A 25,790-nucleotide genomic window follows, 5' to 3' on the forward strand; every position below is an offset into this window, starting at 1 on the left:
ACCACACTTTCAATTTCCATTTCGAACGCAATGAAGTGTTAAATTCGATTTAAACTCCTTAACTCGCTTATCGACAGCTGTGCCAGCAGTCAGACATGTGAGTAGCGCGCATGTGCGGTGGTAGCCGCAAACAGCAACGTTCCGCCTTGCAACAGCTAACGCCGCTGGGTGCTAGTGGTTCTCATTCGGGACCGCGAAGTGTTCGCGTGCAGACGCTTCATGGAGATGGCTGCATTGGAACAAGAATTTGTCGATTTCTTCGCCGAATGCAAGAAGCAGGGATTCAACGCCGCCGAGATGCGTGCTATATATGAGCCGTTGTTGCCACATCGCAGCAACAGATGTTGGGCGGTGGCGTGCGCTGTGCTGGCTATCTTCGGTGCCGTATATCTACTCTACAATTGGTGCGATGAATTTAGTTGGTTTGTCAGCGCCATCGGCCGGTTGTTGCTGCTACAGGTGTTACTCTATTGGGATTGGACTCCACTATATAATAGTCGGTGTCGGGAAGTGTGTCATCCACCAAGAAAATCCTGGGGCACTATGAAACTGAAGCTGGGAATTGTGTGCTCTGTGAGACGTTGGGTGAGTATGGCTTAAGGGTATGTGCTAGTATGTTTTTTACTTTCTAAATAGTGCAGAACTAAGTACTTTTAATTTTATTTGAAAATGAGCGGCTTATATGAGAGAGTCAGATATGAGAGGTCACTTAGAGACCTCGAAAAGATCGGTTTTCTGTTTCCATCAAGAATTTTAGGGTTTGAAATCGGTTTTATCCAATTTCGTTGGAATCTGGTCCACATAAATTGGCTTTAACTGCAAGTCTACCGAATGTGCGAACCCCGAAAAAGAGATACGAAATTCTATGAATATCTGGGCTATTTCATAATGTCTTCACTTTTTAACTTAACGTAGAAGCCCAAATTCAGAGGAGAGAATAAATTTTATTTATTTAGCTTGATCTTCGTGCAGCAGCTGAGCGGTCACTTTGATATACGTCTGCGACCGAAATAACCTTGTCAAGAGCGTTGCCCTGTGGTGAATATACGTTTGGGCGCAGGCGATTGCTTGGTTTTCTCTACGGACATGTGGGTTTTCAGCTATGGCACGGAGACGCTCGATAGCGACAGTGTTGGAAATCAATTGGCAGTTGTAGAGGGAATAAATACATACTTTTTTTATTTTAGTTACCGACAAATTACAAATTACTTTTTGAAAGTGGGGACGTTAAGTCAATAGACTATGCTAAATAGTTTTCAAACCTTGTTCGATAATATTAAATTTAGACCGTCTTGATAATATACAAATGCCGTAGTCGTGTGCTAAAAACGACACCGTTTTCATTGAGTTCACTCAGTATCAAGTTTGAATATATCCTTTTACTAGTCCTTCCTTATTTGTATTTTACAAATTTGGTGATTCATCATATCTTATAGGTACTTACATTGTTGTTAAGTAATTGAAGAAATCAACTAGAGTGATTATAATATTGTTTATCAAATTTTTTAACACCTAATCATCACTCATGCAAAAACTTAATTAATTTAAATACACCCATACACATACACATATATAGAGCGTATAAATAAACGAATTACATCAAATGAAATAAACTTCAGGGTCGCTGAAGCGTGCGAGCATATAACATTTTTTGCCATTTTGCAAACCGCTATAGAAATTGATATAAAATGCCGATTCTGCACATCCCAATAATCAGTTGAAATCAATAGTTTATGAGCCAAGCTTCGAATATGAGGACTAACTTTGGATATTTTGTTGTGATTTGTGTTTTGGGGGTGAGCTAGTTTGTGAAATAATTTCGCATTTGAGCTTCATAATTGTGTTTTTCACGATTTTTTTTTTAGTGCTATGCCAGTGCCGAGGATAAAAGTGTGGATTGCACTAAGTCACCACCTTTCGTTGTAAGTGAATATTATTTTCGAATACGCGTGTGAATCCATTAATCCTTTCAAAGTGGAAATTTTTCGAAATATTTTAAATTAAAAGAAAGTCCAAACTTAACCGAACAAAAATTTAATGGGTGAAAGCGAAATTCTAAGAGATCGTAGGATCCTCATTCTTGGATAACATCACGAATCTAATAACAAACAAAGGCAGAGCAAAAACCTTTCTGTATCCGCTGATCCCGCTGTTTTCCAAACTTAAACCATGTTATTGTAATTCTGACCAAAAAGTTTATATATCCGATTATAGGATCAAAGAGGTCCACTCTTATGAGTAATATTGTATAAATAGCTGCAGATCAAGAAACCAAGTACAGCAGCTGCTCAGATCTTTAGAGCTCAGATCTTCAGAGCTCAGAACTTCATTTAATATAAGATATTTAATGAAGGTCTGTATGAATTCTGAAACTTGGTTTGCTTAGGCCTAAATATACTCACTATACTCTAGTTTCGGAAATGGCTTTCACAAAACTAAACTGATCTACGTCCGTGTATTCATTGATCCATTGATACAAAAATGTTTCTTTTGATTTCACCACTTAACTATATAATCACTCTCCCTTTAGCCACTGCACATGTGCTGCCACGTGCCTGACCTTAGTACCATAGCGCTGAAGGAACAATGTGCTGAATTTGCCAAACCGCCGACACCACCACCGATGGGACGTGGCGGTCCAGCAAAGGTTGATCAGTCACATCCAACGCATATGCATGAACTACATCTACATCCCGTAAGTGCTGAGTTCCATGTTGAGTAAAATATTTGAAACTAAATACCTTTCATTCCTGTTACAATAGTGCCTGATCGAGTGCATTTTCAATAAAACCGAAGTGTTTGGCGAGAATGGTGAACCCGATGTTGACAAATTTAGCGCTCTGCTCGACACAACCGTTAAGGATAATAAGGAATTGGCCGCCATTATGGAAGAATCATTCGAGACTTGCGCAGAGAAGTTGAGCGATTTGAAGGCGAAGATGGTCGAAGAGAAGAGTAAAAATCCGAAATATGCCGAAAAAATGGCTACTCAAAACATGCAAATGGGATGTTCGCCCTTCGGTGCCATTCTAATGGATTGTGTTAATATGGAGACATTCAAAAATTGTCCCGCTTCTGCTTGGAATGATAGTACGGAATGTAACACGGTGCGTGACTTTATCAAGGAGTGTGAACATGTTTAAATTAACGAAGTTCTTTGATTAAGAATTATTGTCGGAGAGTTTTGGAGAAAGACGATAGCAAATTATTGCAATATTAGAAACAGGAATTTAATTTATTAACCTTATATATGAAATAAAGTCGTAATTTCCGAAGTAAGCCTCATTGAAATCTCCTTCTTTGTTAGATCTTGACCTTTGCTGTTGGTTGATAAAGATTTTAAACAGATTTTATGTATAGATCAAGGATTTAAAAGTTCGAATTGTACCAAAACTCACATCACACAAACGTTAAAAATTTTGAACTCTATTAGCTTGGAAGTAACTACTCACAATTCTAAGTCAGGAATCACAAAGCCTCCAACTTTTCTGGCAGTAAGTAAATTTGAAGTGAGTTTTAAGGAGAGGACTTCTGTTGGAAATTCTTGAGTTAATTAAACATTTTGAGAGTTGGTCGTGGATAATAAAACTCAAGGCCTGGGTTCAACTTATGTTATTGTTGGCTGTTGGTTGATAAAGATTTTAAACAGTTGATGCGGTGACAAGAAATCTTAGAGATGTGTCAAAACTCAAGGTAGGCCATGTGACACTGACTTTTTCGGGCCAAGTGACAATCGAACAATTACACAACTGAGTTGTGATTTCTTTACTTGAGTTTTTGATGTTTGTTTGCTCTTTGCACAATACGCTCGACAGAACCTTATACGCGATGTTGAGGAGGCTTATCCCACGGTAGTTGGCGCAGATTGTGGGGTCTCCCTTTTTGTGTATTGGGCAGAGTACACTGAGATTCCAATCGTCAGGCATGCTTTCTTCCGATGTGTTACATAATAAAATAATGCGACTGTATAGTTGTACTCATTAATTTATATTCATGTCTTAAATGTAATTGTATATCTAAAGTTATATACACAAACAAAAAGAGCTTAACTCGAATTTGGTTGTTTATGAGAACGGATCTTGAGTGTGGATTTGATAACTCAAAAGATGTTTTAAGACTTCTAATTTTAATTTCCAGATAAATTCACCCAAAAATATATATCAAATTATATACTGAAGTTGCACTAATAAAATTGACATACCGCTGAGGCTTAAATCTTTTTAAGCGTTTTAGCTTTATGCCCTAAGGTATGTAAATCCTCTTAACTTAAACCAAAGAAAAATAAATCAAAAATCTACAGTCGGCAATCCACTCTCCTCTACGCTTTGCGATTCTTCGTCTCCACCAGCTTCTGCAGCGTCGCCGTTAAATTGTTGATCGCATCGATCTTTAAACGTTCGATTTTCTCTTGCTGCAGCGCTGTCGTCTTTTGGAATTGCATTTGTTCGCGGTGGAGCTCCTTTTGACATTGGATCTTCTCACGTTCCACTTCCAGTTTGCGCTCGAAATAGTCCTTCCACCAGCCACCATCCTCCTGCGCCGCATTGACAACAGACGGAAAGTTAACGCTGTCACACTTGTTACCGTTATGTTCGTACCCATTCGCATGTGATATTTCCAACGGCAGTTCATTGTCATTAAATTCCATTTTTGGTTGTTTCAACTCCGACATTATGGTAGATTCCTCATCAAACTCATCATTTGATTTATCCAAATTCGTTTCGGCCGTATTGGCCAGCAGCGACAGCTGGTTGCCATCAAATTGTGCCAACAGTTCATTTGAGAGTGCGGGCGCCTGTTTGATCTCACGAAAGACTGCAGTTTGCGGTAACTGTTGCTTCTGTTGTTGCTGCTGTTGTGCGGTTGATCTTGAGTATGGCGATGATTGAATTTGAAAATCATATATATCCATTTGTTTGTCTTTTAAGTATTTATGCATCTCCTCGAAGAACTCCCAATGCACATAGCCACTGGACTTTTTCTTTGGCAAATTTTTACTATACGTTATCAATATGTTGTGCCATTTCTTTTGCACCTTCGCGGCGCTGTAACGAAATCCCAACTTCTGTAGTTGACGCGTGCAGTGTAACCAGAGCGCCGTGCGTTTTTGACGTCCCTCCGTGAACATGCCTTGCATCGGTCCGCGTATGTGTATGAGCGCACGTGTTGCCTCGGAGGTCCAAGCGCGTTCGTACGGACCACGTCCCGCAATTGTGATACTGTTGCCATTGCTGCCCTCTACCACTTCTTCTAGCAGACAGTCGTCGTTGAGATCTTCGCAATCGTCGAGATCTTCATCGCTGATTTGATAGTAATCTGGAAGTTGAGCAGTCGGTTTTATGAGATTTTATGTATAGATCAAGGATTTAAAAGTTCGAATTGTACCAAAACTCACATCACACAAACGTTGAAACTTTTGAACTCTATTAGCTTGGAAGTAACTACTCACAATTCTAAATAAGGAATCACAAAGCCTCCAACTTTTTTGGCAGTAAGTAAATTTGTAGTGAGTTTAAAGGAGAGGACTTCTGTTGGAAATTCTTGAGTTGATTAAACATTTTGAGAGTTGGTCGTGGATATTATAACTCAAGGCCTGGGTTCAACTTAGGTTATAGGCAGGCAACAGCACATAAAGATATTTGTGTTCAACAGGAATCGGAATAATAATAAATACTTCCCCGCGTTGAGAAACTGAATTATTTTCTTCTTATATTATATTCTGAATAGTTTCTGAAGGTATGATCCCGAGAGATACTTTATTCATAATGCTTAGAGTATTTTTTGGTTTATTGATTTAATTTTTTTATATTCTCAGACAATTATTTGTAAGCTAAGTGACTAGCCGGTTAAAACGCTGGATCTCTTAGAGCCTTTTGCTACTATATCTGCTTCACATTTTGGACATCTGATGAATATGTGGATTGCAACATCGTTACTTTTGATCTCCGTCAAGAAGTCTAATTTTCCAAATAATCAATCTAGCCTGACCTTCATTAGAATATACACTTTACAGTTCTCGCTTTCAGAACTTGCTAAACTACTTGAGGCTTGTCTCACGTTGTCAGTCCTTTGACCATATGCGAAGACATTAGTTTTGAAATTCTATAAAGAGATAAAGGGGTCTGCCAATTGAACATCTAGATTATATGTTTTAACTCTGTTAAAGTACTTTTTGAGGTGGGTCAATAGAATAGTCGGTAACCGGCCTGGCAGGAACAAGTGGAATTAATTTGGATCGGATTCAATGATTGGATGCAATCGCTGTAGTCATTTGCTCGAAACAACATCCGATTTTTATTGAGTTCACTCAGTTTCACAATATCTTCCTTGAATATCTTAAAGATAGAACTTTGACAAATTTGCCAAAAAAACAAACTGGAAGATTACTAAAGAAAGAATTACGAATTACTGAATTACGACCTGACGTAACGATTTTTTACTTTCCTCAAAATTATACAGCTCTAAGTCCCTCAAAATTTTGTTTTGTATTAGTCTCTGATGACAGTTAAGCTAGTTACTTAATAAAATAGAAAAAAAAGTTACACACACCAACAGCTTTTTTACACCATCGTAGTGAAAATGAAGCATTTCACATTATTCACCACGATTTATACTCGCCACACAGCAGAAATTAGACTTGGCCCTCACAGCATCAGCCCAGTCAACTCAACCCTTCAATGCTTAAGCTAAATTCTGCTCGACTTCCTAAACAACAAGTGAAGTTTTTCTCTCTTCATTCATTCTAGAAAGTGAATGTGTAGGTGAAGATAAAAAGCAAAACAGAATTGATAAAAGAATAGAAAACATGTGAGATAAAAGCAGCTAGCGCACAAGTACACAAATGCTTGCTAATATCCTCTGCCAATTATGATAATACGCTTGAAAAAGCCACTAACACAGGACATATGTACAAATAAATATGTATATTGAGCTGGATACACACTTTTCTCGTTGAAAAAAGGAAACAAACACTACACTAGCTAGCAACTAAGCAGCTAAATACGAGGCCATAACAACAAAAATACAGCAATAGAGCAGCAACCACTTGCCAGGATACAGAAAATCTGTTATGCTGTAAATCAGTGACGTAATAGCAAATCACAAGCGCACATACAAACATACAAACAGACACTCGTTGTAGAAGATATTGAAAATTTCAGCTTTCTTGCAGTTTTTGCACACTTACTATTATCATTATCCAAAGTATGCAACGTTGGTCCAGATTTCTGTGACATGGTTGCTTTACACTTTTTTTATTTTGACCTCCAAATTATTGATGTTTCTTATTTGCTTATTTCTCTTAATATCTTTGTATACATGTATACGCACTGCCAGTCAGCACTAGATCTACTGCGTAGCGTTAGTTTTCTCTAACTAATTCCGTGAAAGTCGCAAGCGCCCTAGCGATGCTGTAAAAATCCTTGCGGTCACAGCTTCGTTGAGCACATTCGCCCTGTGATTTGCCGTTTTCCATTTTTTGCTGACTCGCATCGTCGCTCTCGTCGTTAGATCTGCTCTCACTATGCTCGTGTTGGCTTGGGTCTGCAAGCGCTGACGGGGAGGCGGCTCGCACTAACAGCATTGTCTGCCTGTAACTGATGGGGTCGGACGACGGGATGACTGGCAGGCTGCCTCGCTGGGCTGGTGGAAGGAGGTCATGTGTGTGAGCTAGTTCAAGTTTATGTGTTCGTATTTATTGTTGTTGTGTGAGTATTCGGCTCGGCTATGTGCGTGTGTGTACTTCGTTCGTTTTAGCATCAGCCGTTACCGTTAATCTAGCTAGCGCTCATCCATATAGTACCGACAGACGTAAGGCGGCTGCTGCTTGCTGAGAGGGCTAAGTAATTCGTGAAATGTTGTTGTGTGACAACGATGCCGGGCGAAATGCAAAAGCGAAATTTCGAAAAACTACCCTCTTGTGTAGTGAGAAGACTTGTGCGGGTTTGTGAGTGTGTGTGTGTGTGTGTATGGAAGGATATGTACTCGTGTGTGTGTGTTGATGAAAAGTCTGCTTAATAGTAAAGCAAATAATAATATTTACTCAATGAATATTTTATGAAAGCAGATTGAAGTAAGCAAGTTCTGCATAATAAGGATAAATAAGGAAGATCAAAAGCAGTTACATATTAAATTTGGTATACTAATTGTTTATAAATGTCTGTACAGACAGTGCATATCAGACCACCTCGAAGTCAGTGGACTGACTAGCTTTATGAAAGTTCGAAGTATTCTTATAACGCTGTCGGCTGATAGATGCCCCTGGAGTCACTGTATATCCAAATATTGTATTTGTGGCATATATATATATACCGCTAGTTGGCGCTCAAAGCGAATTAGTACGGTTCTTTATGAACCGACGTTTTCAAAGTTTACGTCAGTAGAGTTGAGTTGATCTTCAAAATATCGGGCAACATACGCGGAAGGCAAGTAAAAAATAAAATTGATGATATATGTAAATATTATCTTAATACAATGTCGCATGAACATACAGTGGAACTTCCATAACTCGAACTTCTATAACTCAAAGATCGTCATAACTCGAACTTTTAAATTGGCAATAGCGTTTAGAAATCCAATTTTAAAAGAGTATTGAGGGACTCGTATGGATGCCAACAAAAATTGATATTACACTTATGAATTGCATAAATCGTGTAACAAAGGCATGGGATGCAGACGTCAAGAGCCAAAAAATAGCAAAGTGCAACAAACAAAATTATAGAATTACATGTTTTAACGTATGTATGTACATAAAACTTTATGCGTAGTAAATAAATAAAAGTGTATATAAATCTATATTTCAAAGCTTTTTGAAAAATTGTATGTTATAATGAAAATTCTGTACCTCGATGTCACTCTAAATCGAACTTGTTTTGTGGATTATGATGATTCGAGTTAGAGAAGTTCCACTGTATTTGAATTTTTTGAAACAATGAGAACCTTAGAATTGTACGAAACACTGCCTATAAAATGACCCTCACGCAGCTTCATTTTCAATAGGGACTATCTAGACTAGACCCTGTTATATTAAAAAAATGGCTTGCATATAATGAGTCCTCGCATGATATTAACCATCCCTTTGTACATATAATCCGACCTCCACACCATATAACCTCGAAAAAGCGAGTTTCCTCGACCTTACTTTAGATGAACTCAATGAAAATGAACTTACAGTTTTCCCTTAAGAGTTGATATAACCGTTACAACAAAGCTCTGAAATTAATTTCGCAAAAAAGCAGAAGCGCAAGAAAACTGTGGAATTGGTCCTAAATTATTTCAGCTATCTCAACATGAATTCATTATGTTTAGATTGTCCTTTTTAAATTTTCATATTATGACATTGACGTAGATGAAGTCGTTTCATACCATTTCCAATTCCCCAATTAACTGCACAGCATCACTGAAAGTTGACTTTATACCATACATATTGGATAATATGTTAGATAACTAGAAAAAGTTCGATTATACTGTGGTTCGGTGATAAAAACAGATAAAATCAGTTTGTATCTTCGCTTGGTCCTCTCAGCCGAAATATGTGGAAAGCCGAGAACGCTTGTATATGGATTATTATTTTTGTATAATCATATTTCATTAAAATAAAATCAAACAAATAATTGAAATAAATAAGCTTACCTTGTTAATAAGATGAGAATGTGCCCAAAATGAACTCAATTGGTTCACAACTTTTCCCAAAAACAATCACTGCTTCCCGACGTCACATTTCCATCACTAACTTTTCACAGATCTTAATAATTGAACGTATTATTTCACTACATGCTATAATATAAGCTATTAACGCCTCAACACACACATAACACTTAAATATTTGCTAAAACACTATGTAAAACTATTTAAATTACAATTTATAGATGAAATTACACAATTCACTAACCGCATACAAAGCAAATCGCAATTTAAATGTCAAACTTTGAGGGAAATAAGCACAAAAGGAAATGGAATTATCAGCCATCACGGTCAACAAACTCAAAATGGAGTACAGCAGAAAACATTTAATTATTGTATTTCTGATAGTTATTATTGACCTTCATACACTTTTAAAGATTTTACTTCATTTGTTGAAAATTCGATTTTAAATTAAGTTGGTTCTTCACACTAAAACAAGTTATTTAAACAAAGCATGAGCAATTAATTTAAAAACGGTTAAAAACTATTTAGACGCGCTATTACTATTTTTAGTATTTCGCACGTCATAAATAAATCTACTACAATTGTTTGCAAACACAAACAGCTGTTTTTGACAGTTGACAACCGCATCGTTTCGGAATATTTGGCGGCTGAGCTATGCATTGAATTTCACGTTTGCACTTAATTTATAAATTTTAAGTGAAATTCTAGCTAATCATCAAAAAAGAAAGTTAAAAAACAGAAGCAGCAAACAATGAGTGCAAACGGCAGTGTAATGTAAGTAATTTATTATAAATATGCAAGAGAAAATAAATTTATTATACTACCCACACCACAGCACCGATTGGAAACGCTTGTGGCAACTTGTATCCGGCATACACCATGAAACACCTGAGAGCACGGTGCGTGAGGAGCTACTAAATGTATCGAAGGAACTGCAGGATGGTGTGCTGCAGTTTCGCAAACGTACAGCGTCAAATGTGAAATTGGAAGATTTGTTGAAAAGGAAAAAACAGGAGAAATTGCTGCCATTCACGCAGAATTTGCAAGAGTTGTTGGTGTGTTATTTTGAAATTATGTTTTACAAAATATATTTAACATATATTGTTGTTGTTATAGGACTTGGAGTCACAACAATGCTGGGAGATACTCTGCTACTATCTAACCAACGAATATCGCGGTTCCGCCAGCTCACTTACCACACACATATCATCAGAGAGTAATATGAGCAAATTGCTGGATGATATTTGGGGTTATTACACGCTCGAACGCATGATCGTATTGAAAATTGTGAAAAATTTGTTAATCTTCTACAAAACACCCAATCATCCATATCACGCGCAATACAAAGAGATTTTGAATAAAATTACACTGCCAAAACTGCGCGATTCCTATCTCAGTCAATTGGAGCAACTCATTAATGCATATCCACCAAATCAGTTGGCGAACGGTGAATTTTTCGACTATCACACACGTCTGATTGTCTGGTCCGAGGGCAATGCACGCGAAATCAACGAGGTGCTACACATTCTGTTGCTCATTTGTGAACATCAACCATTCGAATTGAAGCATATTGAGAAACTCTTCAACTGCTTTCGTCAGCACACCTTCGGCCGACAACAAAGTTACTTGGATATTGGCAAACCGCTACATAATGAGTTAATAACGCGGTTGGCATACTCGGAGACCATTTTGCTTTTGAAGTGTATCGACTTGAGTGACACAGCCTCTTCGTTGGCGCTCAATATTATCGACTTGTTGGATAAGGACATCATACGTATGCATCACAATCCTGAAAATGGTCCACTGCTGCTGGGTTGGATGTTACTGAAAATGCGCTTCACCAAAGCCATTGAGGACGCAGAAGCTTTTCTGCCATGCCAGTTAATGGGGAAGCGCGCTATTGATCTGCGTTGTTTCGAGTATTTGCACAATCTGCTGACAAGTTCCATGTTTAAGGTAGTTGGATTGTAATATGGCGAAAAAATACTAAATAATAAAAAATTATATTTTCAGGATGATAGCTTGGTGTCGCGCATAGTACGCAAGACTGTCTACAATATGCTGACGCACATGTGTAATTTCTTCGATGGTGATGGCTCTTGCGCGCGTCATGCGTACATATATGAATTGCTGAGCGAGCTACTGTCATGGCCAACACTAGCGAAGGAGTTTTGTGCGAATGAAGGTAAGTTTAGTGGATTGTTACGAAAGAAAAGTTGTAAATTCTGTTGTGGAAACTAGTGAAGTGCTTAGAAAGAAAAGTGGCAAAATTTATATATGCCACAAAACGAAAACAACAACAACATACACTTTTTTATATTTATTTCCAGATATTGGCGTCCGCTCGTTATTCAACACACTTCTGGAGACATTCCCTGTAGATTTTGTGCATCTCTCAATGCTGGCGAGTTCGCTCACCAAAGCGGGCATGTCGAATTTTGTAAGCATACCTTTAGGCGCACTACCAATGATATAATAACATTCTCTCCGCTTACTAGATCAAAACCCAACTTGAATCACTGCCTATATACACTGATATATACGACGAAAGCAAATATCCTTTGCGCGCCATCAACGAGGAGGACTACATACTCACTGCCGATATAATGCCATTCCCACACTTGGATTTCATAATACCAGCACATACCACTGCGGCCATAATGTCACGTACCGAGGGTTATTGCGTTCATTTTCGCGTCACACTCAATTATTTTGTGGTTTTACACCACGAAATCAATTGTTTACTCGCGGAGACGGTGCAGAATCAAGGTGACTGGTCGCAAAATGAACGCGTTCGTCGCATTAATGCGGGTCTGGAGTATCTGCAGAATGTTTTGCAACGCACCAAGTCGCTCAGCGCAATCAGTGCGGAGATGGTGCATCCCACAGAGATGTGTATTGATTTGCTGAATAAGTTTAAGGCCGTGCCACAGCCGCCAGTGCAGATGTTGGCGAATTGCTTGAATGTTTGCACGATGCTGCTGCCGCTGGTGGATGCAGAGATTTATGCACGCGTTGTACATTTACACATTTTGCCAGCGATAACAAATGAAACGCTCGACAGTTTTAAGGAGGATGCGTTGGGTATATGCTTCGATTCGCGTATTGTTGGCTCCTATTTGATTGATGTGGAGAAGAAACTGGAGCGTTATGATTTTTTGATGGCTTACATTGGATTTCTACGCACTTATACTAAGGTGAATAATTGGAATTTCATTATTTTTTTGTATTTTGGAAAATATTTTAATTTAATTTTTTAAAACTAATTTTCTTTTTTTGATCCTATTTTATTTAATTTTATATTTTGTATTATTTTTTCTATATTTTTATTTTTTATTTTTATTAATATTTTTAATTATTTATTCATTTTTATTATTATTTTTTTAATTTTTATTATATTTTTTAATTTATTTTTTATTTAAATTTTTTTAAATATTTTTAATTTTAAAAATATTTTAATTTCAATTTTTTCAAATATTTTTATATATTATATTTTTTTTATTATATTTTTTTTATTATATTTTTATATAATTTTTTTATATATTTGTTTTTTTGTATTTTTTTATATATTAATTTTCTATTACTATTATTATTATTTTTAATTACTTTTTAAATATTTTTAATTATATGTTAATAATTTTTTTAAATGAATTTTATATATCCATAGCTTCAACGCAATAATTTCTTCAAAATCGAGATACCCGGTTTGATATTTTTGCTGCGCGAAGTATTTCCTCATATGCATGCTTGGGGCTTTCAATCACAAACGGAACGTCACAAAATCTATACCGAAATTATGGGTTTCGTATGCGACATTTTGGATACCGTTACCAGCCTCGGTGATAAAAATGAGAAGATAAACGCAGAAAAGAAGTTTTTGCGCGACATATGCATACATAGCTTGTCGAATATCGAAAATGGCATGGTGCTGCTGCGGTAAGCGGAAACATAACCTCTAAAAAATTATTATTTTTTTTAATTTCAACTTCACTTTCTTTCCAGTTTCGTAGCGCTCGGCAATGCCTACCTACAGCACACCATGGAAATGGAGTCCAATTGGATGATACAGCAATCACATGGCATCGTGCTATTGGTGCGTTTGGCCATGCGCATACTCATGCAACTGTTGCGGCTGAAACCGGCGGCGCAGGACACCAGCGAGTTGTCGCCACTCGAAGCCTTAATCTACACGCAACCCAAGCAACGTGATACGCTGCGCATCATACCGGTCGTGACGAGCTACATGAGCAACATCTTCGATCGTTGGCTGCCGATATTGTCGTGTCGCCTTTTGCGCCGCATAGCGCTTGAATTCAATATGTCCTTATTGGCTTGTCTCGATATGGAACCCGATCAAATACGTTTAACTTTCCTACAGCGTTTACCCGATGAGTTAGAGAGCGATTCGTTGAAAGTCGCCATATTGGAGTTGGTGGAAGCGTGCATTGAAAAGCAACCCGGCGTGACGGAGGCGTTCTTCAAAGTGAATGCCACACAAGAGAAGCGCTTCTTGGGCAAGGAGGCTGGCGTGCAAATTGCTGATAGCATCTTAACATTCTTAGAAGACTATCTGGAAGCTGTGGCGAAGGACTCACAAATGGTGGAGCACACATTGCCCAGTAAAATAATGAATATATTCCACTCGCTCTGGAAGAATGGCATGCAAAGTTTGGTGGAGGAGCTCACAAAACGTCCGAAGTTTTGGACACAACTTTGTAATCCGTTATTCAGCACACTCGGCAAAAATGCGCGTGTTTACACACAACTGCTGAATATACTCTCCATTGAAATATTCTCCACGCCGCCGAATGGCAATAAAGAATTGAAGGAAGTCGTTTTGCGTTTCTTCGAGTCGTCCAATTTCAATAAGTGGCTTACGTATGTGTATGATATGCCAAAAACGCCCGCAGCGGATCCATATTGCGCAGTCGAACTGTTTACCGAAGATGTGCCCGAGTGGCTGTGTCGGTTGGCGGCCTTCAAGAGTTTTCTGATAATACTGCTGAAGAAGCAGCCGCAGTTCGTTGAAGTGCCGTCCAAGCAGCTGAAGAAGCTCGCCGAACAAACGCTTGTCACGCTCGTGGATCGCGCTGAATTCATCGAGGATCTGCGTCCATTCATCGTGCTCAGCGAGCTGTATCTCTTCGTGTTGCTCAGCTTCAAACTCTCATACACAGATAGTCCCGAGGAGGATGTGGAAATGTTGAAAGAACTCATTAAACTGCTCAGCCGTCTCTCCTCTTGCTATGAAGATTTGCATTTGCGTGCCAAAGAGGCGTGTCTCGCCTTCACCATCAAATGCGCCGATCTGCTGGCTGCTGAGTTGCTGAATGACTCCGATGCCGCGCTGAATTTCCTCTACTCAGTTGTTAGCATTATCTGCTCGGAGTTGCAAACATTGGAGAATAGCGCGCGTGTAGAGAAACAGGCAAAGCAGGAGCTGGAGCAACTGCAACAGACTTCATCGAACTCACTCGTCTTGAGTTTCAATCTGCTCAAAACGGTGGCGAGCATATTTCATGATGCCGGTCCCGGTAACTGGGACCTGCCTTTCATTGTGAATAAAGTATTCCAACGTCTGTTGAGCTGCGCCAGCTCCATATTGCAGCTATATAGCAAGCAAAAGCTCTCAGTCGAATTGCTCGATGTGCTGATCGTCTTTGCGAAGGGCAATTGCTCGGCGGAGTTCTTGCATTGTGATGTCGGCGATTATTTGTGGCTGAAATTGTTGCCACCAAAGGAACTCTTGCAGTCCAATTTCGCGGTGTTGGGCCAAACGAAAACTGAAGAGAACGGCTGGACGGTGCAGAAGTGGTGGCCCATCTATACGCGTGGCATCACTTTGGTCACTATCTTGTTCGAGAAGCATAAGCATTACTTCGTGAAACACGCCTTGCAATTTGTGGGTATCCATGAGGTGTATTTGGTGGACTCATTGCTGTTGGCCAAACAGACTTTGGAGCCGGCGGCCATGGAGTTGATCAAGAGTTCAGTTACTTTGGTGTCGAATTTGGTGGAATTCGAGTCACTGTGGCGTTTGGAACACTCCCAGTCCTTGTTCAATTTGATGGTGAGTAGAATAGCTTTCAAAAACTCTTGATTCTGAAAGGCTCCAAGATAAAATAAAACGAATTTTTGCTATTTGGTAGTTAATTTTTCGTGATTATGCATTTAATTTCTGATTATTGGAGCTTGTAGGTGAGAAATATTATTTTTTTATCATACCATCCTAAATGTAGACTACGTTTTGCGGTTTTTGTTATGAAAATCAGTTCAAAATACGAAAATCTACCAAAATCTCTCTTTTCCAAAGTAAAATCATAAAAAATTTATAAACATTTTCATTAAATTATTTTTTAAAAGATTTTAAATTTTTTCTCCCTAACCTCAAATTTTTATTTATCTTTCTCTGTATTTTTAAACACAGCGCGCCGTACAAGTGCTCATGGGTCACGCCATTTCTATGTTTCATCAGCCGAGAAATCTAAAATGCCTCATCTCCGGACGCAATTTGCAATTGGACATACTCTCAGATATTGAGCGTCCTGGTTTCACTGACGAAGTCATCAGCGCCTTCAATAAGTAAGTAACACGCAGCCAAAAAACATAATTATTTATTAATCTGTTTTCATTTTTATCTAGTCTCACCGAAATCATCACGCTGAGCGTACAATGCTTGCAGCGTTTCAGTCCCAAACTGCTGGACTTGATATGCGCACCGGAATTTTTGGTCAGCAAATGGGAACCGATTTTCGAAATACATTTTGGGGCGCCCAAATTGAATGAGACGGCCATAACGTTGACTTTTGGCACAGTGCTGAGCATTGTTGGTGTTTTTACGAAAGTGCTCAATTTAGTAATGTCAATTAAGCATATTTAAAAAGGTTTTTACAACTAAAATAAAATTATATTTTACACTTCCAGCAAAGTCATGGTTTCCACGAAGTGCCACTGAATGTATTGCCCGCCAGCAGAGATGGCGCCACTACTCCACCAGTCAGCGGCACAACAGCATTGGCACGCTCACAACGCCAATTCTCCAAATCTGTCTCCATTACATCCGTTTCCTCAGCGAATTGTCCACCGAACGAGCTGCTCGCCAATCTGGATGGTGAACTCTGCTTGCTTGCGCTCGAGCACGTACTAATGTTGGCCGCCTCGCAGAGCATGTTGGCGTTAAAGAATCCCTACTTGCCAGCGCGCGAAAAACAAATTGTGCGTCGCGAGATCAGTACCGAACTCTTGGCATACCATGAATTTGTGCGCAAGAAGGTGCTGATCGACCATCGTGAGCATCGCGAAATGTGGTATCGCCGCAAGCACGGCTTGGTGTTCATGGAATTGGGCAGCGCAGATGCTGGTGCTGCCAACAACGCCACAGTGAGCAGTAGTGGCACCACAACACGTAGCGCTTCGTCTACGTCGCAGTCGGGTGCGCGTCGCCACTCGTCCGATTTACGTGTGAATGTGGTGCGTCGTCTGCATTTACAGCAAGAGCATCATCGCCATCAGCACCAGCAGACGCCATCGACCGCTTTCGATATGTCGCGTGTGATTAGTCCGATTGGCGCTAGTGCGCATGCGCAACAACAGCAGCAGCCATCAGCGGTTTCGTCCACACCGCAGCTGTCACGTCCACCGCTGCGGCGTCAGGGCGATCCCGCACAGTTGGGCACTGAGGTGAAACGGAACAGCGCCGGCAGAGATCAAATTGTTGAGGTTCAGGATGACGATGAGATTGAAGTGTTGGAGGATATACAATATTTACCACCTGATGAGCCCGCCTATACGCCGCTCTCCTATGTGCAACTGGTGGAAGAGGATTACTTGCACTTTATGTCCAATCTTTTTACCGTTATTTGTCAAAGCGATTAAAAAACGGAGGTTGAAAGTGTGGTTAGGTTGCATGCTGCTTATTTTCGACGCTAAAGTCGGTTATTGCAACAAGCAGAAATTATTTATAAGTACAGTGTTTAAGTGTTTTTTATATCTAATTTCAATGAGAATATAGTTTTCTAACAAAACTGTTTCTAAATAAATAGTTTTCGTACAAAAGTTGATTTTAGTATTTTACAAGAATTTTTCGAGTAATGGTAAGCGTAATGAAAAGTGGAAGGAAGGGAGCTTTAAACGATTACACATAACTCAATTTTAAATTCCCTCTGATTCTTTCACTTTGTAATATATACATTAGGAACCAATGAAGATAGCGGAATAAAACTTTACACAAATACTGTATATCATCTGTGGCTTCACTTATGAAAATTGTCGAAATCGGACTATAACTTTTCAATGCCCCGGATATCGAATATGAAGAACTCAGTGCCTTATGGTAGTTTTGCACCGAAAATATCGGTAAATCTCTCAGATATTTTAATTCAATTCAGATGGAATCTTTTTCTTCTAATAGTGTATCTCTGTGTCAAAAATTGTAAAATTGGATCATAAATTACCCGAGCTCTCATATAGCTAATCATAGGATTTTCAAAAATACGATGGGCCTAATAACTTATAAATCGGCTAATATGTGAAATATATATATCCAAATTAAGTGAGCATATAATTTTGGATATAATGTATGTTGGTGGGTAAAATGAGTTTAATCGGTTCAGGAATTGCCTCAGCCTATATACCATATAGAGGAAGCGAGACGCATTTGCAGACAAAAAAGAAAGAGGCCGAAATGCTTGAGTATGAAGAGTTTGACAAGCTGGCCGACAGGGGTAATGCTCGAAAATTACGAAAAGATCCGGCGACTAACTGAAGGTTTCAAGACCGGAGCACACTCCTGTAGGACCCCCAGAGGTGATCTAGTTATTGATGACCAGAGTATACTGAGTTTGTGGAGGGAACACTTCTCCAGCTTGCTGAATGGCAGTGAAAGTAAACAACAGGAGATGGCGAACCCGATTCCCCAATCGACGACGATGGAGCAGATGTTCCATTACCCGACCGTGAAGAAATTCGAATAGCAATTACCCGCTTGAAGAACAACAAAGCAGCGGGGCCGATAGATTACCGGCAGAACTATTCAAATACGGCGGCGAAGAGCTGAAACGGAAGAAAACATGCCTGACGATTGGAATCTCAGTGTACTCTGCCCAATACACAAAAAGGGAGACCCCACAATTTGCGCCAATTACCGTGGGATAAGCCTCCTTAACATCGCGTATAAGGTTCTGACGAGCGTATTGTGTGAAAGACTAAAGCCCACCGTCAACAAACTGATTGGACCTTATCAGTGTGGCTTTAGACCTGGAAAATCAACAACAGACCAGATATTCACCATGTGCCAAATTTTGGAGAAGACCCGTGAAAATAAGATCGACACACACCATCTCCTTGTCGACTTTAAAGCTGCTTTAGACAGCACGAAAAGGAGCTGCCTTTATGCCGCGATGTCTGAATTTGGTATCCCCGCAAAACTAATACGGCTGTGTAAGCTGACGTTGAGCAACACCAAAAGCTCCGTTAGGATCGGGAAGGACCTCTCCGAGCCGTTCGATACCAGACGAGGTTTCAGACAAGGTGACTCACTATCGTGCGACTTCTTTAACTTGATGCTGGAAAAATTATAAGAGCTGCAGAGCTAAATAGAGAAGGTACAATCTTCTACAAGAGTGTACAGCTACTGGCGTACGCCGATGATATCGATATCATTGGAAACAACACCCGCGCCGTAAGTTCTGCTTTTTCCACATTGAATAAGGAAGCGAAGCGTATGGGTCTGGTGGAGAACGAGAACAAGACGAAATATCTCCTGTCATCAAACAAACAATCAGCGCATTCGCGTCTTGGCTCCCACGTCACTGTTGACAGTCATAACTTTGAAGTTGTAGATAATTTCGTCTACCTGGGAACCAGCATTAACAGCAATAACAATGTCAGCCTGGAAATCCAACGCAGAATCACTCTTGCCAACAGGTGCTACTATGGACTAAGTAGGCAATTAAAAAGTAAAGTCCTCTCTCGACGAACAAAAGCCAAACTCTACAAGTCCCTCATCATTCCCGTCCTACTTTACGGTGCAGAAGCGTGGACGATGTTTTCGAGAGAAAGGTTTTGCGGAAGATTTATGGTCCCTTAAACATTGGCAACGGGGAATACCGCAGACGATGGAACGATGAGCTATATGTGTTATTCGACGACAAAGACATAGTCCAGCGAATAAAAAAAACAGCGGCTACGCTGGCTAGGTCATGTTGTTCGAATGGATGGAAGTGCTCCAGCTCTGAAAGTATTCGATGCAGTACCCGCTGTTGGAAGCCGAGGAAGAGGGGACCTCCACTCCGATGGAAGGACCAGGTGGAGAGGGACCTGGCTTCGCTTGGTATAATTTGGCGCCATTTGGCGCCAAACTGCCAGGAGGAGAGATGCGTGGCGCGCTGTTTTGGACTCGGCTATAACCGCGTAAGCGGTGTCTACGCCAGTCAAGAAGAAGAAGATATACCATATATGATGATTTTCGTTTCGCTATTGGGCTTTATACCGAATATATGGGTCAAATATATCAATAAATTACAAGAGTATAACATGTTCGGTTGCACCCGAACTTAACCTTTCCTTACTTGTTTTAGTTATATTCCATAGTTATTCATTATTTTCATTTCTAAATATTTTATTTATTTATTTAAAATATTTTAAAATTTGCTGGAGAGTATTATAGTTTTGCTCACATAACGGTTGTTTGTAACACTCAAAACTAAACGAGTTAGATATAGGGTTATGTATACCAAAGTGATCAGGGTGAAGAGTGGAGTTTACATCCGAATGTCTATCTGTCCGTCCGTCCGTCCGTCCGTCCGTCTGTGCAAGCTGTAACTTGAGTAAAAATTAAGATATCTTGATGAAACTTGGCACACTTATTTCTTGGCACCATAGGAAGGTTGCTTTCGAAAATGAGCAAAATCGGACCATTGCCACGCCCACAAAATGGCGAAAACCGAAAACACATGCCAAGTGCCATAACTAAGCCATAAATAAAGGTTTTTTGTACATATCTCTAAAACCAATAGAGCTATATAAACCAAGCTTTCTGCAGTCGTTTTTTTAGCCACTTCTTAATACAGACCAAAAATGAAAGATATCGAATAATAACCACGCCCACCGCCCATGCAAAAGTTAGGTTGAAAATTACTAAAAGTGGGTTAACTCACTAACGAAAAACGTCAGAAACACTAAATCTCACATAAGAAATCTCAGCTGGAAGCTGCACTCAGACTTTTTTACAAAATGGAAAAAAGGCGTGTCGTCGCCCACTTATGGGTCAAAAACCATACCTCAGGAACTACTCGACCGATTTCAAAGAGACTTGGTTTGTAATAGTTTCCTTACATCCCAATGACATGTTGTGAAAATAGGCCAAATCGCTTTACTACTACTTCCTATATACCAGAACTTTGAAGACGATCTGAATCGTTTACTTTACAATATATAAAGTAAGTACTAGTGAAGATATCGCTGCAGAACTTTGCACAAATACTATGTTAATAGTGTGGCAGCCCCATTCTAAAAATCGCCGAAATCGAACCATAGGTTTTTAAGGCCCCATATATCGAACACGAGAACCTCGGTGCTTCTAACATAATATTATGGTTTCCGACTTTCAATGGACTTTATACAATATACATATATGACGAATATGTGGGTCAAATTGTGTATTATATAATATAAATAAAGTTAAATAAATAAATTGCGAGAGTATAAAATGTTCGGTTACACCCGAACTTAGCCCTTCCTTACTTGTTTGAATAAAAATTGTGTTAAATTCTTATAATTAATATTCTCCATTGCAGGGTTAAACATCAACACATCAGCTTTTTCGTCACAATTGCGCACACTTATCTAACGCATTATCTGCCCTCCTTTATACCTACTATATATGTAAGATATGTATATAAAAGTATGTATGTGTGATTTTGCGCCAATTCATTCATATAGATTGGTTATCTAATAATCTTACAACGTAAACCGGCATACAAATGAACTTGATGGACTTGATGCATCTAGAAATGGGCGAACATACATACATACATATACACACATACACATAAATCGAGCGATAAATCACTTTTTTAAATACCTCTACGTGCAGCTATGTGAGCCATGTGGCAGCTGGCCAAAGGCAGAGCTACAAACATGATAACTGTTTAAGACCCACATCCGTTCCTGCATACTCATATACATATATATGTATGTGTGTAGCGTTGTGTGTGCTATCAGCAGCCACTTCATCACTAATTTGCTGACGCGCGCACAAACGAGCCCCCAAAATTGTCGAATGAGCGTTGAGAGCTCTCCTTGCTGACTGCCAACGTTGACGCTGCTGCTTCGCTGTCGTCGTTACTACAAAGCGTTACGTTGTGACGTTGGTAGTTATCGCTTGGCGAAGAAGTTTGAAAATCACGAGTTGGTACTCACATATATACTCATATCTATATGGATGTATGTATGTATTTATTTGTATATAGTCATTGTGACTAAGTCTTCGCAAATTTATATACATAAGTACGAGTATATATGTATATACAGAAGTATGTATGTCTGTATGTAGAAAGGTGCAAATATTGTATGCGGAGCGCAACTCATAGATTTTCACTGAGCGCTGGCGAGAGCACCTCATTGTACTAAGTGCTTGAATGTCGAGGCTAGTGAGCCACCGAAGCAATGCGCTCACGTGGTTTTATTGCTGAGTAATTTGTGTACATTTATGTGATTTTGTTATAAGTGAGCGGCAATAAAAGAAGTAAAAGCGAATTTCTCAAATTTCTATGTATTCGTATTTAGATACATACATACAGATATACATATGTGTATGCGTATATATCTAACATTTAATGTAATTTATTTGCAAAATGAGTTGCTCGAGTTTACCTTAAAATAATTGTGAAATTGCTAGTTGACAGCCATGAAGTTGTCGCAGCGCTATGAAGTTCCAAAAAACTCTAAAATTAAAAAAATTCCATTTATAACGGACTGATTTCATGCTCATATGTACACATACATATATTTGCTGTGTAATTACAAAATAATTCTTAACTAATATATGCGGAATTATGACTAAATCAGCTTCGCTTTTTTAGTGCGAATTCGACGCTTCGCTCAATTAATGAAAATTGATAGCAGACAGGTGTGAAATGTGTTATGTTTGCGTGAAAAACTGTGAGGCAGGCTTAAAGCAAACAAAAAACGTAATGATATTAAAAAAAAAATAAATAAAATAAAATAAAATAAAATAAAATAAAATAAAATAAAATAAAATAAAATAAAAAATAAAATAAAATAAAATAAAATAAAATAAAATAAAATTAAATTAAATTAAATAAAATAAAATAAAATAAAATAAAATAGAATAGAATAGAATAAAATAAAATAAAATGAAAAAAAAATAAAATAAAATAAAATAAAAAAATAAAATAAAATAAAATAAAATAAAATAGAATAAAATAAAATAAAATGAAAAAAATAAATAAATAAAATAAAATAAAATAGAATAAAATAAAATAAAATGAAAAAAAATAAATAAAATAAAATAAAATTAAATTAAAATAAAATAAAATAAAATGAAAAAAAAAAATAAAATAAAATGAAATTAAATTAAAATAAAATAAAATAAATTAAAAATTAATTTAAATTTTTTTACAACAACATAAACTTCTTAAAGTCGGGGAGGAGGAGACACTAAAAAAGGCCTAAAAACGTTTCCTCGTTCTACAGTATTTATTAACCCTTAACTAAGTTTAGATTCCATAACACATAATACATATTAATGAATATTTTCAGATATAGATTAATAATATCGATAAACTGACCTTTGTAGAGTAATAATAATTCCTAAAGTATGTAAGAGCTATTAGAAAGGTAATTAATTATCGATTAAGTGTTTACCGATTACAAAATACAGCAGTTGTCCGAAATAACGAACACATTAATTGTCAGGCCTGTTCGTTACATCGAATTTTTCGTTAATTCGAGTACTCACTTTGAAATATGTTTTTCAATAAAAATTAGTTAAATATCCGTAAATTGCAGTTTAATAAATTGTTTTGTTAATTATTTGTTAAAAAAATGAAAAACCATTACAAAATAATTCAAATCAGCTAAATTCTTCCAAGATGGACCAATTCTGACTCTTTTTCTACTATTTGGTACTGATCAATAATTTTAAGCTTTTTTATAAAATTCAACATTTTTTCTAATCACACATTTTTTTTTTGATTTTTTTTTTTCAAGTTATATTTTTAGTTCTGGTTCGATATTATTTGATTTTTTCTCTTTCTTCATATATCTTCTTCATGTTGTTCGCTAAACCGAGTACTTACAAATCCCCGATGTTCGTTATTTAAGGTACTCAATGTAACAAATTGGCTTGTGTTAAAACGAATATTCTTTATTTCGGTAAACTACTGTACCCGCATAATCATAATTATTATTCTATTTTAAAAGTTTAACCGATTTTGCGCCAGAGCGCCAAAATGTATGCAATTCATTTTCATGTTAAGTGTATTTTGTACTATTCCTTAAGTCCTATATTTTGTATTTTATTAAAAAAATGATATTTTGATGCTTAAAAGGTATAATGTAATATTATTATTTAAGAGAAGATTTGTGCGTCTTTTATAATTATATAACTTTTTGGAAAATATTCGAAACTTAATTTTTGAAACATTGCTAATGTAAATTTTTTAAAGCCATACGTATTGTGTTATAAGAATTTGGATATGCTAGCGCATATTTTGTGATATAACGAACCAATTTTTTTTACTTATTTAAGGGGTTATATACAGTTAGAATTTTCAAAAAATCGATTTTTTTTATTTCATTTTCTTAATGTACATATATTTAAGAATACACACAGAAAATTTCATATCGTTCCGGTGAATATTTTCAAAGTTACAAGCAAATGAAAAATTTGAAAAGGCGTTTCAGAGTGCTTGGAAGTACAAGGTCCAAACTTTAAACGCTTTTTCTCAAAATGGTGTTTTCAAAGTCGGTGACCAACATTACTCGAAAACGGCTAGACCGATTAGTCTCAAATTTTAACACGACCTTCTTAAATATATTTTTTAGTAATTAATCGTAGATTTTTTCTCTCCGATAAATATTTTTTTTTTATAAACAATTTAAGGCCGAAATTTCGGTGAAGAAGCGATTTTTTTTTTTTTGAGAAACCGCCATTTTGTCAAAAAATTTTATTTTGCTTATTCCTTCGATTAATTACTAGATTTAACATTATTTTAACGAAATCTGTTTGGTTTTTTAATTTCAAATGATCCAGTTCCGAGATATAGTAGTCACCGCAAAACGTCTTTTTTGAAAGGAGCTCCTGGAGATCAGCTGTAGCTCTTTTTCAAATATATATTTTTACTAAAACTAAGTCTTAAAATACAGTTAAAAGATACCATAATATGTGTATAAATTTTTGGATCAATAAATTAAAAAGTTTTCTCAGAAAAAATTCTGGAAAATTCACTTTTTTTCGGCCGTCTAACTGTATATAACCCCTTAATATGTACTAACCCCTAGAAGTATGCTAATGTTTTGAATGAGATTACAGAATTACCTTACGTTATTGAAACTGAAAATAACTTTTGATTAGCGTATCTTGTCATCTATTTATTAGTCCTTTGGACATTGCGTAATTATTTATTATTTTTGAAAAAAAAGAAATAATAATAATAACTGCTTATAAAGATTACCTAACGAAATATAGACTTAAAGAGACAGTTTACATGCGCTTCACACTTCTGTCACATTATTTTACAATATTATTCCATAAAAAGAGTAATTAAGCAAAATGCCATATAATAAAAAAAATTACTATACATTAAATACGCTCCCATCTACGGTATAAACAGAACATCGCTCAATGCTATAAGCTGATTATGTTTATGCTACAGAGAGCATTTCGCAAAGCATATCTTTACATTGACATACATACATACATATTGACATAGATATGTACATACTTTCCTACATATATTTATGTAGAACACTCTTCGTTCTTTGGGAGTGCTATGTAGGTAGGCAGGAGTTGGTTAAATCGCAGTCACCGTTGAGGTTTGCAGCAAATAAGAGCAGCTGTTTGCGCGACTGAGCATGAGCATGAACCAACAATAACAATAAGAAACATAGAGTTTGGGGAG

At 37.5% G+C, this 25,790-nt stretch overlaps 4 protein-coding genes across 4 annotated transcripts in view; 2 read left to right on the forward strand and 2 right to left on the reverse strand.

Moving 5' to 3' along the window:
- Nckap5l_0 (Nck-associated protein 5-like) overlaps window positions 1–10,092 on the reverse strand; it is a 237,595-nt gene extending 227,503 nt beyond the window's left edge. Inside the window, exon 1 of the mRNA XM_054235112.1 lies at window positions 9,631–10,092. The gene's annotated coding sequence lies outside the window, so the exon portion shown is untranslated. The remainder of the gene's footprint in view (window positions 1–9,630) is intronic.
- Window positions 1,659–3,287, forward strand: LOC105216980 (uncharacterized). Its single transcript, XM_011191768.3, has 4 exons — window positions 1,659–1,796; window positions 1,866–1,922; window positions 2,531–2,695; window positions 2,763–3,287. Exons 1-4 carry the CDS (start codon window positions 1,734–1,736, stop codon window positions 3,141–3,143), a joined length of 666 nt encoding a protein of 221 aa, XP_011190070.2. The 5' UTR covers window positions 1,659–1,733; the 3' UTR covers window positions 3,144–3,287.
- On the reverse strand, window positions 3,943–8,733 carry LOC105216976 (uncharacterized). Its single transcript, XM_054235114.1, has 2 exons — window positions 7,187–8,733; window positions 3,943–5,316 (listed from the first exon to the last, which is right to left on the reverse strand). The coding sequence occupies exons 1-2, from the start codon at window positions 7,233–7,235 to the stop codon at window positions 4,319–4,321; spliced, it is 1,047 nt and encodes a 348-aa protein (XP_054091089.1). The 5' UTR covers window positions 7,236–8,733; the 3' UTR covers window positions 3,943–4,318.
- Window positions 10,093–10,257: 165 nt separating the features above from the next.
- Window positions 10,258–17,679, forward strand: LOC105216975 (nucleoporin Nup188). The gene is made up of 11 exons (XM_011191764.3): window positions 10,258–10,419; window positions 10,481–10,700; window positions 10,762–11,601; window positions 11,659–11,830; window positions 11,976–12,085; window positions 12,144–12,842; window positions 13,313–13,581; window positions 13,648–15,715; window positions 16,073–16,227; window positions 16,288–16,501; window positions 16,570–17,679. The coding sequence occupies exons 1-11, from the start codon at window positions 10,397–10,399 to the stop codon at window positions 17,518–17,520; spliced, it is 5,721 nt and encodes a 1,906-aa protein (XP_011190066.2). The 5' UTR covers window positions 10,258–10,396; the 3' UTR covers window positions 17,521–17,679.
- Window positions 17,680–25,790: the final 8,111 nt, after the last annotated feature.

Source organism: Zeugodacus cucurbitae, chromosome 6, assembly GCF_028554725.1.
Source record: "Zeugodacus cucurbitae isolate PBARC_wt_2022May chromosome 6, idZeuCucr1.2, whole genome shotgun sequence".
NCBI classification, from domain to species: domain Eukaryota; kingdom Metazoa; phylum Arthropoda; class Insecta; order Diptera; family Tephritidae; genus Zeugodacus; species Zeugodacus cucurbitae.

What these genes read in the sequence shown, in the direction of transcription:
- LOC105216976 (XM_054235114.1), bottom strand. Translation starts at nt 7,235, where the DNA reads ATGTCACAGAAATCTGGACCAACGTTGCATACTTTGGATAATGATAAT. An exon ending in TACTTTGGATAATGATAATA is followed by an intron (nt 5,317 to 7,186) that starts GTAAGTGTGCAA and finishes CTCAACTTCCAG; the next exon opens with ATTACTATCAAATCAGCGAT.
- LOC105216980 (XM_011191768.3), top strand. Translation starts at nt 1,734, where the DNA reads ATGAGCCAAGCTTCGAATATGAGGACTAACTTTGGATATTTTGTTGTG. An exon ending in TTGTGATTTGTGTTTTGGGG is followed by an intron (nt 1,797 to 1,865) that starts GTGAGCTAGTTT and finishes TTTTTTTTTTAG; the next exon opens with TGCTATGCCAGTGCCGAGGA. An exon ending in CTAAGTCACCACCTTTCGTT is followed by an intron (nt 1,923 to 2,530) that starts GTAAGTGAATAT and finishes CTCTCCCTTTAG; the next exon opens with CCACTGCACATGTGCTGCCA.
- LOC105216975 (XM_011191764.3), top strand. Translation starts at nt 10,397, where the DNA reads ATGAGTGCAAACGGCAGTGTAAT. An exon ending in TGACAAGTTCCATGTTTAAG is followed by an intron (nt 11,602 to 11,658) that starts GTAGTTGGATTG and finishes TTATATTTTCAG; the next exon opens with GATGATAGCTTGGTGTCGCG. An exon ending in AGTCCTTGTTCAATTTGATG is followed by an intron (nt 15,716 to 16,072) that starts GTGAGTAGAATA and finishes TTTTAAACACAG; the next exon opens with CGCGCCGTACAAGTGCTCAT.